Source organism: Anoplolepis gracilipes, chromosome 4, assembly GCF_047496725.1.
Source record: "Anoplolepis gracilipes chromosome 4, ASM4749672v1, whole genome shotgun sequence".
Classification (NCBI taxonomy): Eukaryota; Metazoa; Arthropoda; class Insecta; order Hymenoptera; family Formicidae; genus Anoplolepis; species Anoplolepis gracilipes.
The window spans coordinates 219,972-233,003 of NC_132973.1; the positions used below are offsets into that span (position 1 = coordinate 219,972).

Sequence of the window (13,032 nt, forward strand, 5' to 3'; positions counted from 1 at the left end):
AGGTAAGCTATATTTTCGATATACCAATTCGTACTGTTTGTAATAATTTTATTTAACTTGTTTACGATGCATAAGTGATGCAAGCATTTGATATATTCCGTAAGTAATTTTGTCACGATAACTATCGGCATTTTCCAAGAATTTTTATTAACAGCAAGTATGTATAAATTTAGGCAATTAGATATACTTTATATTCGATTATTTTTAGGTTTAATTATTCGGCAAAGAGATATTAAACAAGTAGGAAAATTATTTACATTTTGCACTAATTGATATATAAAGGCCGGTCTATAATGGCAGTAAGCGGTAAAGAGTAAGAAGTAAGGAGTATGAAATGGGATTTGCCCATTTCGTTACTCCCGGCTTTTAATTCGTCAGTTGTTACTTCTTACTCCTTACTCTGTATTGCTTACTGCCATTGTAGACTGGCCTTAACGATGATAATTCATTTGCAACAATCACAAAACACAATAACAGTTTTACATTTAGAATAAATATCTCTATATTTTATCTATGATTTAAATCACAATAATGTTAATATGTATTGTTAATTTGTACTATCATGTTACAAAAAGGTATATATATATATATATATATATTGCTTCATTTTCTATCCATACCATATAATAATTCCTTCAGTGATTCTTCATTTATGGTTTGTAAAGTATCGGTGACATTTTTGTCACGATTGAAGCTTTGTTCTATACCTGAGTCTACTGTATTCATTTGCACACTCTCAGAGACTTTTGGAAAATTAGTATAATTATTTATCGAATCCTCTTTATGTTTAGGTGAAGATACTCTCAAGTGTTCCATCTCAAAAGTAGGAGATGATATGCTATTTTCGAGAGGAGACATTACCATGGAGAAGAAATCATTTGTGTTTTTTATATCTACCTTTTCATTAACCTGTACTTTCTTAATTGATTCTACAGATTCTTCAAGTTGTGCAGAGTTAAAGTTGTTAGCACTCCTTGAATCTTTGTTTGTGTTATCGACATCTCTAAATTCCATGCTTTCTTCTTTTCTTTCGGAAGATATATTATTTATCTCTGATTGTAGTGCCAAAACAGGTTGTCCTTGGGAATTTATTATAAAGACAAACTTGTTTTCATCATTATCAACGACGTTCGATTGATTTTCTTGAAAAGTATTATTCTGTGGTCTGATTGCTTTGTCGTCGGCATCTTGTGTAATCGTGTCAAACTGCTGGATGCCACCTGACGTTTGTGCAGGACATTTATGTGTTCTTTGACTCACCTGTAAACATAATTTCCATGTGGAAATTATTAAAAGGCAAAATATATGATTGAAATATTTTACAATTACTTTCTACCTTGTATCGGAAGCTTTTGTCACACATTGTGCATTTATAAGGCATCACTCCTGTGTGAATTCGACGATGGACTAAATACGAAACACGTTGACGGAAACATTTTCCTGCAGAAATTAGTATAGCATTGTAGGAGGGTCATATTATATAGAGCCTGTACATTTACAAAATAAAATGCACAACATTTTTCGTGGAAGTTACCTACTTTTACTAATTGTAAGTACATCATGCACAGCACATCATAATGTTACAGACACTGCGCAAACAAATTAGTTAATCAACAAACAATATGAGCGATAAATTGTTAATATCGCAGTAACTCATGTTTAATGATCATTTTTCTATGACATACCACATGTTTCACATGCAAACGGCTTCTCTCCAGTGTGAATCCTTTCATGATTGTGCAATGTAGAAAGTTCTTTAAATGATCTCCCACAAGTAGCACAGCTGTGAGGTTTTTCATCCTTATGATAAAATCTATGCTTATGATATGATTGTTGAAAGGTGAAACTTTTGTCACATATTTTACATTTATATGGCATCTCTCCTGAGTGCAATCGTTTATGTTTTTTTAAAAAATACTTGGTGGTAAACAATTTACTGCAAGTATCACATTCCCACTGTTTACCTTCATGAGTTTTCAAATGTTGTATCACATGTTGTTCCTGAAACAAGAATATAAATGAGATTATTAAGAGCAGTTTGTCAAAATTATGTTATAAACAAAAGAAAACAATATTCTCACTTTCTTAAATTTCTTTCCACATGTAGGGCAAGTGTACCCAGTATCGCTGCATGTAAGTTCGATTTGGCCATTTTTAGGAAAAGAACCTGTTACATGTGAATAATATGAAGTTTGCTGGGTTTCTGCACTTGCTTATATATTATATTAAATGATTAATTAAATAAATATAATTAATATATATTAAATAACTTATATATATATTAATTAAATAACTATACATATATTAATTTTATAATTACTTGCCTAAATTGTGTCCAACATGCGCTACTCTCATATGTACCATTAAACTACCTCTCATTTTGAATACCTTGGAGCACAAATGACACGAATAATTTTTAAGAATTTTCCCAGGGATATTACTTGAATCTTGTTCATGCACTAATTGTTTGTGTAAAGCCAAAATGTTAGTGTCAGGAAAGTGGAAGCCACATATGTTACATCGTTCTGTCTTTTCTTTTGATGTTATAGTTCGGAAAATTTTATTACATGTGTGAGATAACATTTTTCTTTGTTCCGAGTTTTGATCTTGATATTCAGCATTTGTCTCAAGCACAGTCTCTCTTGCATTAGAACTTTGTTTCTCACAACATTCCTCTGATGATACATTTGTGCAAACTGGCATTATATTCTGAATTGATTGAAAGTTTGAGAGATCGTTTTCTTTTTCAATTAAACTTGTTATTAGTCTTTCTTTTGCGACACATTGGCTATTATTTGATTCATATTCTTTCTCAATATCTGGGTAGATGTTGCCATCTGTATTTTCTGTCACTTTTTCTGTTTCAGTGATTATGTCAGATATAGCTTTTTCTGCTTGTGGACTTTCCGTGATTATATTTAAATGTTTAATATTGTCATTGCAAAAATATTGAGTTGTGCAATTTGTTTTTAATACTCCTTGTTGCAAACTTGTAGTTGGTCTTAACACTAAGTTGTGATTTTCGTTTGATTGTGGAAAGATACTTACTTTTATCACATCATAATTATAATCTGACATCAAACTGTGTTGGTTTCCACTTTTCACTAACAAGTTTTGATTTTGTGCTTGTTGAGACTCTGAATTTACAATAGGGATATTGTTTTCTATATTTGCTGTACCAGAATCTGACAGCTCTGTGCTATTGTTGTCATTTGACGTTTGCACTTTGCCTGATTGTTGTGTTTTTAAGACATTCCAATCTTGCAGAGCAACATTGTGCGCATTATAAAGTGCAACTTGCTCATTGGCAGCAACATATTTAGATGACTCTGCTGTATTACTATTTAGATTGATTGTATGACTAAATAAATGTATAGTTAATTTATCTATGCCTAAAAGCACTTCGTTACAGACAGGACATATGAGAGGTCGAGTTGCTACACTTACAAGGCCAGCACGCAATGCGTCAAGTGTTAAAAACCCAGGTTGAGAACACAACGGACATGCTAAGAGTCGTGCGCACATTTTGTATTTGTTGAGTTTATTATATTGTTTTAACGCGCGATATATCTATATATATATTTTTCAATTTTTAGAAAGTGTAATACACACATCTTTGCATTTATAATTATGTAGAATACTATTTAGTTCGAACATCTTTCAATTTTTACAGGACAATGAACTAAGCATCGTGATTGTAAAATTCTAATGATAAATAATACGTTTGTGCAATTTAAATCTGGCATTGTGTAGTCTCTCTTATTAAAATTATTAGGGTTATACTTGAACTTGACCCAGTAATTTACAAAATAGAATTCAGTGATACATAATCTCTCATCTATTTAGATATTTTAATAAAATCCTCCGAAATATTTTAATAAATTCTGACACTGACACTGTACACATAAAATTCTCACACCTCAAGATCTAAATATAGAAAGATGGTTTAAGATATCTGTGCTGAATTCCTGCGTGTCTTTGTGGAATGTGTCTGATGATCAAAGGCTATATTTAGAAAACTGGTGGGATATTCAAAATCAGAGTGTATCAAGCCAATATATGCATATATTAAATTTACTTGTATAAATTGTCAAACTTATAAAAAAGTTTTTTATATTAAAAAGAGCTTTATCTTAAGTTTACTTTAATTACATTTATATGGTAAACCATCTTTACAACAATATTCTCTACCCGCAGACAGATTTGTATTTATCCATTCATCTTTGCAATTCTTGATGAAAAGATGAGCCTGTAAAAAAAATATGCATAATGCATTGAAATCATATAATTCTGTTTATATAAAATCAAGAATTTTATAATATCATAATAAACTTAATTTGTATGCAACGCACCCTTTCTTTGTAACAGTCATGATCTAAAGAAGCACAAAGCATTGTCGGACTGTTTGGTAAATATTTTATTATCTGTAAAAAAATACACAGGTTTAATTAATTATTATTAACGAGGATTTGAGCTTATATAGTTTATTATAAAAAAATTATGTGATGTGGAAATATTAAAGAACAATATGGTAATTTAAAACTCACAGCTTCAAGACATTTGCTAGTGCAAAGCTTGTTTCCAAAAATATTACATGATAGCAAATCGGGATGTTCATGAAGGAATACAGGATATCCTTTAGGTTGCTCTTTGCTTCCTTTTTTAAATTGCCCACTTAAAAATACACCACAGACACAGCCAATTGGCTCTTCACTTGAATTTGATGCCTCAATATTTGTACTAGTACTGTTCTTTTCTGCGTAAGAATACGACATGCAAAGAACCATCATCACTAATGCTAAATACATTTTGACCTAAAATAAAAATTTCTGCACTTAATTCTTTACATCTTATAATTTTACATTAACTGTACTTCAATTTATTATAATAAATCATTTTGAGATGTTATTTAAAGAGATAAAATAACAGAAGAAAATACCTCTAAATTCGTTCTTCTCCACAAAATGTCGGGATAATTAAGTATTGATTTACTTGTATTCACTGCAGAGAGAATTTCACTGTGTTTTTCACACTTTGCAGACTTTTGTTCAAATGCAATTAAATTGACTTATTAAATCTGATTAATGTCACATTATATACATATGTTGCATTATTGTAACAAATGAGGTCACATAAAATGCTTGCTAAGCAAAACTTCAGATTTCAGACATAGTAAGAATTCCACTTTAATCGTATTATAATTGGAATGTACACACACCTGAGTAACAAGCAAATCTGTTTAATGAAGATTTCCATGCTAAAATAACAAAGTTTCATAATGAGAATTTAAAAAGTAATTTATTGATGATGAATTAATAATATAATCACTAAATTATATAAATATCCATGCCTCTCATTTACTAATTGTAACATCATAAATATAAGATGTTAAGAAAAAAATATAACAAAATGGAGAATTTTATTAATCCTACATTTTTACAGTTTTTATTATAATAATGACATATTTATAATATTTTTCTCATAACTTTCGCTTCTCCTTCTAAAACAATTTTATCTCCATTAGCGATACACATATATACACATTTAATAATTTTTCTTACTGATACAATTTTTACTATTACTTCTACAGAGTCGCCGGCATAACATGGTTTAGGAAATGTGAGGTTTTGTTCAATAACTATAGTACCTGCACCAGGTAATTTTGTACCGAGTAATCCTGATACTAGGCCATTGAGGAAAGCACCATGTGCAATATTTCTTGTTGATTCAATGTGTATTGGATTATAATCACCTGTTAATTCAGCAAATTTGAGTATGTCATCATTTGTTATCACTTTAAAAACTGATACTTGATCTCCTTCTCTCAGATTATTAATTGTATTAGCATATAATCTTATTTTGGATGAGGTTTTCATAGAATGATTTTTGAGAAACCCAGTAAAGAACTGAATTAGTTTCATGATGTTTCTCTTGTGTTTGTAGTCAAAAAATAAATAATTCATATAATTATTTTTAATTAATTAAATATGTATGTAGAATTAAATTTAACCATAGGCATTTCTTCTTTTCTTATATATATATATTTATCAAATTATTAGTTGTTGGAAATTAATTATTGTTTTAGTTTTATCTTTTGCACTTCACTTTCTTCGCAATAATCATTTAGAAATATAATTGCTAAATTTTTAATACGGATATTAGTATCACATGAAAATTCCAACATGCGTTTAATTATTTCGGCTGACGTTATTTTATTCTTCGATTCAGGTGTGATCAAAAACATCAAGGTAGAAATTGCTGAGAGCACAATATCTTCATCTGGAGAAAAAAGTAACGATGATACTAACTCAATGCCTCGATTGCGTAGAATATAAATCTTATTTATTGCATCTGAAAGGAAAAAAAAAAAAATTTCATGAATAATGTATATAATAATAATAATAATAAGTATTGCGTGCAATTTTTATAAGTTTTTCTATTTCATTAAAGATATACTCTTACCTAAGCATAAATTGCACATACCACTAATGGCAAAACATACCAAATTTTGATTGTCCTCAGACAGGGTGTCAAGAAATATATCGATTATTTGTAACTGTCTCATGTATCCATAATTTATAGGATCATAAGCAAAGTTTGCCAAATTTGCTAGTACTTGCTCCTTTGCTTCTAATAATTTAAAATAAAACGATGATTTAACATTACTATTGCTCAAAAGAGAACTATGTATGTATTTGTATTACATAATATTATTATAAATAATACTTTTTTTACCTTTAGATTTAGTTGTCCTATATTCATTGGCTAAAAGCTTTAAGAAATCGTAACGTCCCACACCATTTTTCCCTGTGCGTTGTATTAATCGTGCTTTAGTCGAGAACATTGAAGTCTTAATATATGCAATTTATTATGTATTACACACAACAGTATTCACTTTTCAGACATTCTATGGTTAAGCTTCTCTAATAATATATGCAATTTATTATGTATTACACACAACAGTATTCACTTTTCAGACATTCTATGGTTAAGCTTCTCTATTATAATTTAAATATATGTGCATAAGAATACAATTATCATAAAAATTTTATACCAACTTATATATGTGTAAAAATACGATAAAAAATACAAAAAAGTTTGATATATAATATATTACTAAACAATAAATAACTTTTATAATATAGCGCTTTACGTATGATATTTAAATGTTTTATTATAAAGATACAACTGGAGATTAAACTTTATGCATTTCATGTTTTTTTTTTTGCAATAATTTAATGTAATCGTTTTTTACGATTTAGATTTCGTGTAAATAGAGATATATCACATGTTGAATAAATATGGAATATTGAGGATGTTCCGTTTGACACTACGAAAGTTTCGAATCGTCTGATTGGCCAATCTCGAGCAAAGGAAGTAAAGATTATTTTTACTCCGATTGGCTAATCAAACGCTTTGATTATTAAGTCGGGTCTACAACATAGATGTAGTAGGCCTTAAGCCGTAAGAAATTAACCAATTACAATTGACTTTAGAGAAGAATAATGAACATGATTGGTTCATTTCTTACGACTTAAGGCTTACTACAGCTATTGTAGAGCCGGCCTTAGACCGTCTATTCTTTTTATTGCAGCCAATTCAGCGCGAAAAGGCGTTTTTCAGCAAGCGGCACAGTGTCCACTAGGTGAGAGAGAACATATCAGTGTGTCTTGCTGGAAAGTCCCCCCTCCCCCCCCCCAAAAAAAAGAACAGGTCTCTTGTCAAACGGACAATAAAGTACAATTCATACTTGTTGCAATTAAAAGCTTAAATATGATTGGCAAATGACTCGAGTGATCACACATGATACGTTGGCGCATACACACGTGGAACATACTTTCTCTATCTTTCCTTTGCTTTCCTCGCTGCCGTGTTCTTATCAAAATTTCGTAGGTGGCTGTCGTGGTAGAAGGTGGAAGGTGGAAGTTGATGGAAGTCATGGTTAACACGTAGCCGGCGTTCGACGTGTCCTAGCCTCCTAGCTTAGGCATTTGGTAGCGATTTGATAATTTGTTTGCGCGCCGCTTGATTTTCGCAACGTGCCCAGGATCGCGAGTAATTATATGCACATATGGCGAACGCCACGTTGTGAGTATATATTTTAATATAACAGCCGGATATATATATATATATATATATATACTCACACGCGTATATATCTCTCTCTTATCACTAACGTCCGTGGAAACCTGCAAAGGCGACAAACCATGCTGCCGAACAAGTCATCGCCGTCTTCGTCGTCGACGTCGTCGTCGTCTAGCAACGCGAAGGTCATGTTCCCCGATAAAAGACCGACGACCAAGCAAATGAAGTCGTCCACGTTGACGAACGCCGCCGGCCTCAGTTCTCTCATTACCTTCACCGTTCTCTTGCTCGCCTGGATTTCGGGTTTCGCCTCGCGGCTTTTCGCTGTCATACGTTTCGAGAGTATCATACACGAGTTCGATCCGTGGTACGTATTCTGCGCCAATTATTTACCGGTATCTGCTTGTCTCACGAATCTGTTATCGTATACATCATAATCATATGTTAAGAAATGATAAACTTTGTTTTTCTATTATGTAACGAAAATATGAAATAATTTTGCTTGTAATATGTTGTTTTTATTTAGAAACATGCCAAGGAATTTATACTCTCATCTAAGGTCATATATATATAAATATTTCTTAATGATCGATGAGCTTGAATAAAATTGAATAATTTATAGCTAGAATAAAATTTCCATTTTACTTTATGTAATTATTGAAGTTATTTTAACAAGCAAGAATAGAAATGTTTGATTATCAATAAGATATTTGTACAATTAAATTTAAATACATCTTTTTAGGTTTAACTACAGAGCGACAGCGTATATGGTGCAACATGGATTTTACAATTTTTTAAATTGGTTCGATGAACGAGCATGGTATCCATTGGGACGAATTGTCGGTGGAACTGTTTATCCTGGACTCATGATTACATCTGGATCGATACACTACATTCTGCACTCTTTAAACATACCAGTGCATATAAGAGACATATGTGTATTCTTAGCTCCAATTTTTAGTGGCCTTACTGCCATATCTACATATTTATTAACAAAAGAAATATGGAGTGCTGGAGCTGGCTTATTCGCTGCTTGTTTTATCGCCATTGTACCTGGCTATATCTCGAGGTCCGTAGCCGGCAGTTACGACAACGAGGGGATTGCAATCTTTGCGTTGCAAATCACTTATTACCTCTGGGTTAAGTCGGTCAAAACTGGTTCAATCTTTTGGGCGAGCATAACTGCTCTGTCTTATTTTTACATGGTATCAGCATGGGGAGGTTATGTGTTCATTATTAATCTCATTCCATTGCATGTATTTGCCTTGCTGGTCATGAATCGCTTTAGCAATCGGTTATTTACCAGTTATACAACGTTTTACGTTCTTGGACTTTTACTGAGTATGCAAATACCATTCGTCGGTTTTCAACCGATTAGAACTTCCGAACATATGGCAGCGGGTGGTGTATTCGGTCTCCTAATCTTTATAGCAGCTCTTAGGTATGTATTATTTCAATTTATATTAGTTTGTTAATTATTACATTATTTAAAATTATTTATTTAAGAGAAACGTTTCCTACATTATATAGTACAATGTAATATATATAGTATTAATGTTAATTTCTTTGATTACAGATACTTAAGAACTGTACTTACCAAGTCTGAGATGAAATATTTCGGTGGTGTAGTAGCTGTAACGGCGGCTATACTCCTATTAATTCTGATCGCATTAACGTACGCTGGTGTTGTCGCTCCTTGGAGCGGTAGGTTTTACTCGCTTTGGGATACCGGTTATGCCAAAATACATATCCCCATAATAGCATCTGTATCCGAACATCAACCGACAACTTGGTTCAGCTTTTTCTTTGACTTGCACATTCTTGTCACAACGTTCCCGGTTGGTCTGTGGTACTGTATTAAGCATATAAATGACGAACGTGTCTTTGGTAAGTGATTGTGTTTGAAAACATTATATTTTAAGAGATATACACCTAGTTAAAGATAAATAATAATTAATTTTTTTTTTTTTTTTTTTTTTTTTTTTTTTTTTTTCCCCACAGTCATACTATACGCCATAAGTGCCGTTTATTTTGCTGGAGTGATGGTGAGACTTATGTTGACTTTGACTCCAGTAGTGTGTATGCTGGCCGGTGTGGCTATCAGTAGACTCGTAGAATTATACCTCAAAGAGGAGGACAGGGACGATCGTAACGGTACTGAAAGCAATGAGGAGAGTGAAGAGGAAAGAGAGAGAAGTCCCGGTAGAGCTTTGTACGATAAAGCCGGTAAACTACGTAGAATGAAGCATGAGAGGCCGAAAGGTAGCGGCGATGGATTAGGCGCAAATTTACGTAACGGCGTCATTATCGGCATGTTAATGTTATTGATGATGTTTACTGTGCATTGCACATGGGTGACCAGCAATGCATATTCTAGTCCATCTATCGTTTTGGCTTCCTATAGTAACGATGGCGGCAGAGCCATACTCGACGATTTTCGAGAGGCTTACTACTGGTTAGCTCAAAATACTCCCAATGACGCTAGAGTTATGAGTTGGTGGGATTATGGATATCAGATTGCTGGTATGGCAAACAGGTATACATTACATTTATAAAATCCTACGTATTTAAATTAACACGATCAATCGCTAATTTAATATAACATTGTTACGTGTAAATTTTTTTTGTAGAACTACACTCGTGGACAATAATACGTGGAATAATTCGCACATAGCTCTGGTTGGTAAAGCAATGAGCTCGAACGAAAGTGCCGCTTATGAAATTATGACATCTCTAGATGTAGACTATGTGTTGATCATTTTTGGTGGTATGATTGGATATTCCGGCGATGATATTAATAAATTCTTATGGATGGTCCGAATCGCCGAAGGAGAACATCCCCAAGATATTCGCGAGAGTGATTATTTCACCGAAAGAGGAGAATTCCGCGTGGACTCTGAAGGTTCTCCCACTCTCTTGAACTCGCTAATGTACAAGCTGAGTTACTATCGGTTTGGAGAGGTTAAAATAGATTATCGATCGCCTCACGGTTATGATCGTACTCGTAACGCTGCAATAGGCAATAAAAATTTCCAGTTAACATATCTGGAAGAAGCCTACACTACTGAACATTGGCTTGTCAGGATTTACAGGTGACTAAAAACATTTACAATCGTTTTGATTTATATGTTTGATCGATGTATATCTTAAATTTCTATGTTAATATTATCAATTGCAAAATATGTCTATAGGGTGAAAAAACCAGCAGAATTTAATAGACCAAGAATTCCGATCTCTAAACGGATTATTACGCGTCGCGCAAATTCGTATATTAGTAAAAAGGTTGGTATTCTCCCCTTTTATATCTTAGGCTAAGGAAAAAAAGATTTTTTTTTTTTTTTTATATATCTTATCTTGTGGTTTTTCGTATCGTTTTGCCGTTTTTGTCATCATATATCAGTTGATTTGGAAACGTAGTTGAAGTTATGGGGGGTCGGACATTGATGTTTCAGACTGCACGGCGTAGGCGAGGTTTCATAAAAGGCCGGCCAGTTGTTATTAAAGGACAGAAACCTCAACGAATAACGACGTAACGAAGATTCGCTGACTATTTCATAACAGTTTGCAAATACAACTTTTGTAATAAAAGATTTACCGTCCCTTGGGTCTACCACAAATTATACCTCGAACTAAGAATTTAATCGTCAAAAGAGAATTCAACCAGTTTGCAAAGAGAATAGAATACTTCAAAAATATAGTTTCTAACATTCAGAATAATTTGAAAAATTAATAATTTTATGAATATTATTTTTTTAAGCCTTGTTTTTCAAGCTGTGTTGGCTTATATCACATTGTGTTGTATTGTTATCCGATTGATTTTTTACAAGGATAAGTCGTTATCATTTGTTATTGCTAGTATAAATATCTTTAAAATTACATGCAGATATATTTTCTATAATTAAGTCGTATATTTATATGAAAACATTACAGCAGATCATTTGTAGTAATATTTTTTTTTTTTTGCATTCTAGAGATAAATTAATTTTTTTGATAAGTTAATTGCATTTAATAGTTAATGTAAAAAACTTTCATCAAATTCATTCATCTGTTACCAATTAAACAATTGTATCAAAATATCGTGTAAATTGAGACTTGTAAGACATCTTATAGTTAGTGTACACATATTTATGTTACATAGTGTGTTTATGCACATGGTATTATATCAGGCGAAATTTGTCAAATAAGCAGACTTGCCAATTTTCAACCAGAACAGAACGATTGAATGTGTCATGTGTACACAGTTTGTTGTATAGCACCTTGTTGAAAGATAAACATTTGTGATAACACAGTGTTGTTATTTACAAATATGCATTTAAAACGCCTATTTAATTTTTGTTTTAAAAACAAAATAAGTAACATATTGCATATATAATTTTTATAAATTTATGATCCAAATCCAATACGAAACAATATTCTAATATGTTACTCGATACATTACAACTTGATTTTCTTTTTCTTTACATATTATGTAACTTGTAAATTTTGATAAATAATAATGTGTGTGTATAAAAGCCAAAAATTATAATCAATAATATATAAAATTTCTAATATCAGCAAATGAAATAATATACATTTTGGGCTTTTCTATATAATAATAGGTTATAGTTTTTTAAACATCAAAATTGATAAATACATATATAATCAATATATTCAATTTTATTCGTCAAATTTATCTCTTGAATTATTACAGTCTTATTAATTTTTTATTTCTGTTATAAATTTGTTAGTTTTACAATAATCTGTAATCTTATACAAGCTGTATAAAAATTCAGCACAATTTATATTTTTATATAATTATATTTTTTATTTCTTAATTTAATATAATGATTTAATAGAGTGCTCAAGAAAAATCTGAAATGACTATTATATATCTGATCGGTGAATTATAATTGCTAAAATAATCCAATCGTTTCAAATCGCTATTTTTTAAATGCAAATTGTGAAAAA

General features: G+C 31.5%; 4 protein-coding genes across 6 annotated transcripts; 1 reads left to right on the top strand and 3 right to left on the bottom strand.

Annotated features, from left to right (window-relative positions):
- Window positions 1-529: 529 nt before the first annotated feature.
- On the bottom strand, window positions 530-3,525 carry LOC140665203 (uncharacterized). Its single transcript, XM_072890998.1, has 5 exons — window positions 2,325-3,525; window positions 2,082-2,167; window positions 1,686-2,001; window positions 1,337-1,440; window positions 530-1,260 (listed from the first exon to the last, which is right to left on the bottom strand). The coding sequence occupies exons 1-5, from the start codon at window positions 3,523-3,525 to the stop codon at window positions 604-606; spliced, it is 2,364 nt and encodes a 787-aa protein (XP_072747099.1). The 3' UTR covers window positions 530-603.
- Window positions 3,526-4,123: 598 nt separating this feature from the next.
- Window positions 4,124-5,067, bottom strand: LOC140665209 (follicle cell protein 3C-1-like). Its single transcript, XM_072891005.1, has 4 exons — window positions 4,940-5,067; window positions 4,548-4,814; window positions 4,353-4,424; window positions 4,124-4,249 (listed from the first exon to the last, which is right to left on the bottom strand). Exons 2-4 carry the CDS (start codon window positions 4,806-4,808, stop codon window positions 4,145-4,147), a joined length of 438 nt encoding a protein of 145 aa, XP_072747106.1. The 5' UTR covers window positions 4,809-4,814; window positions 4,940-5,067; the 3' UTR covers window positions 4,124-4,144.
- Window positions 5,068-5,796: 729 nt separating this feature from the next.
- Window positions 5,797-7,192, bottom strand: LOC140665208 (armadillo repeat-containing protein 7-like). The gene is made up of 3 exons (XM_072891004.1): window positions 6,736-7,192; window positions 6,463-6,630; window positions 5,797-6,351 (listed from the first exon to the last, which is right to left on the bottom strand). The coding sequence occupies exons 1-3, from the start codon at window positions 6,842-6,844 to the stop codon at window positions 6,074-6,076; spliced, it is 555 nt and encodes a 184-aa protein (XP_072747105.1). The 5' UTR covers window positions 6,845-7,192; the 3' UTR covers window positions 5,797-6,073.
- A 661-nt stretch (window positions 7,193-7,853) lies between these two features.
- Stt3b (catalytic subunit 3B of the oligosaccharyltransferase complex) lies at window positions 7,854-12,403 on the top strand. 3 transcript variants are annotated; one of them, XM_072890997.1, is made up of 8 exons: window positions 7,854-8,088; window positions 8,198-8,452; window positions 8,828-9,526; window positions 9,662-9,972; window positions 10,087-10,621; window positions 10,716-11,177; window positions 11,277-11,367; window positions 11,509-12,403. In XM_072890997.1, the coding sequence occupies exons 1-8, from the start codon at window positions 8,072-8,074 to the stop codon at window positions 11,527-11,529; spliced, it is 2,391 nt and encodes a 796-aa protein (XP_072747098.1). In that variant the 5' UTR covers window positions 7,854-8,071; the 3' UTR covers window positions 11,530-12,403. The 3 variants fall into 3 exon arrangements, with proteins under 3 accessions (XP_072747098.1, XP_072747097.1, XP_072747096.1); XM_072890996.1 differs by having other exon boundaries at window positions 11,503-11,630; XM_072890995.1 differs by having other exon boundaries at window positions 7,855-8,088; window positions 11,538-12,403.
- The last annotated feature ends 629 nt before the right edge of the window (window positions 12,404-13,032 follow it).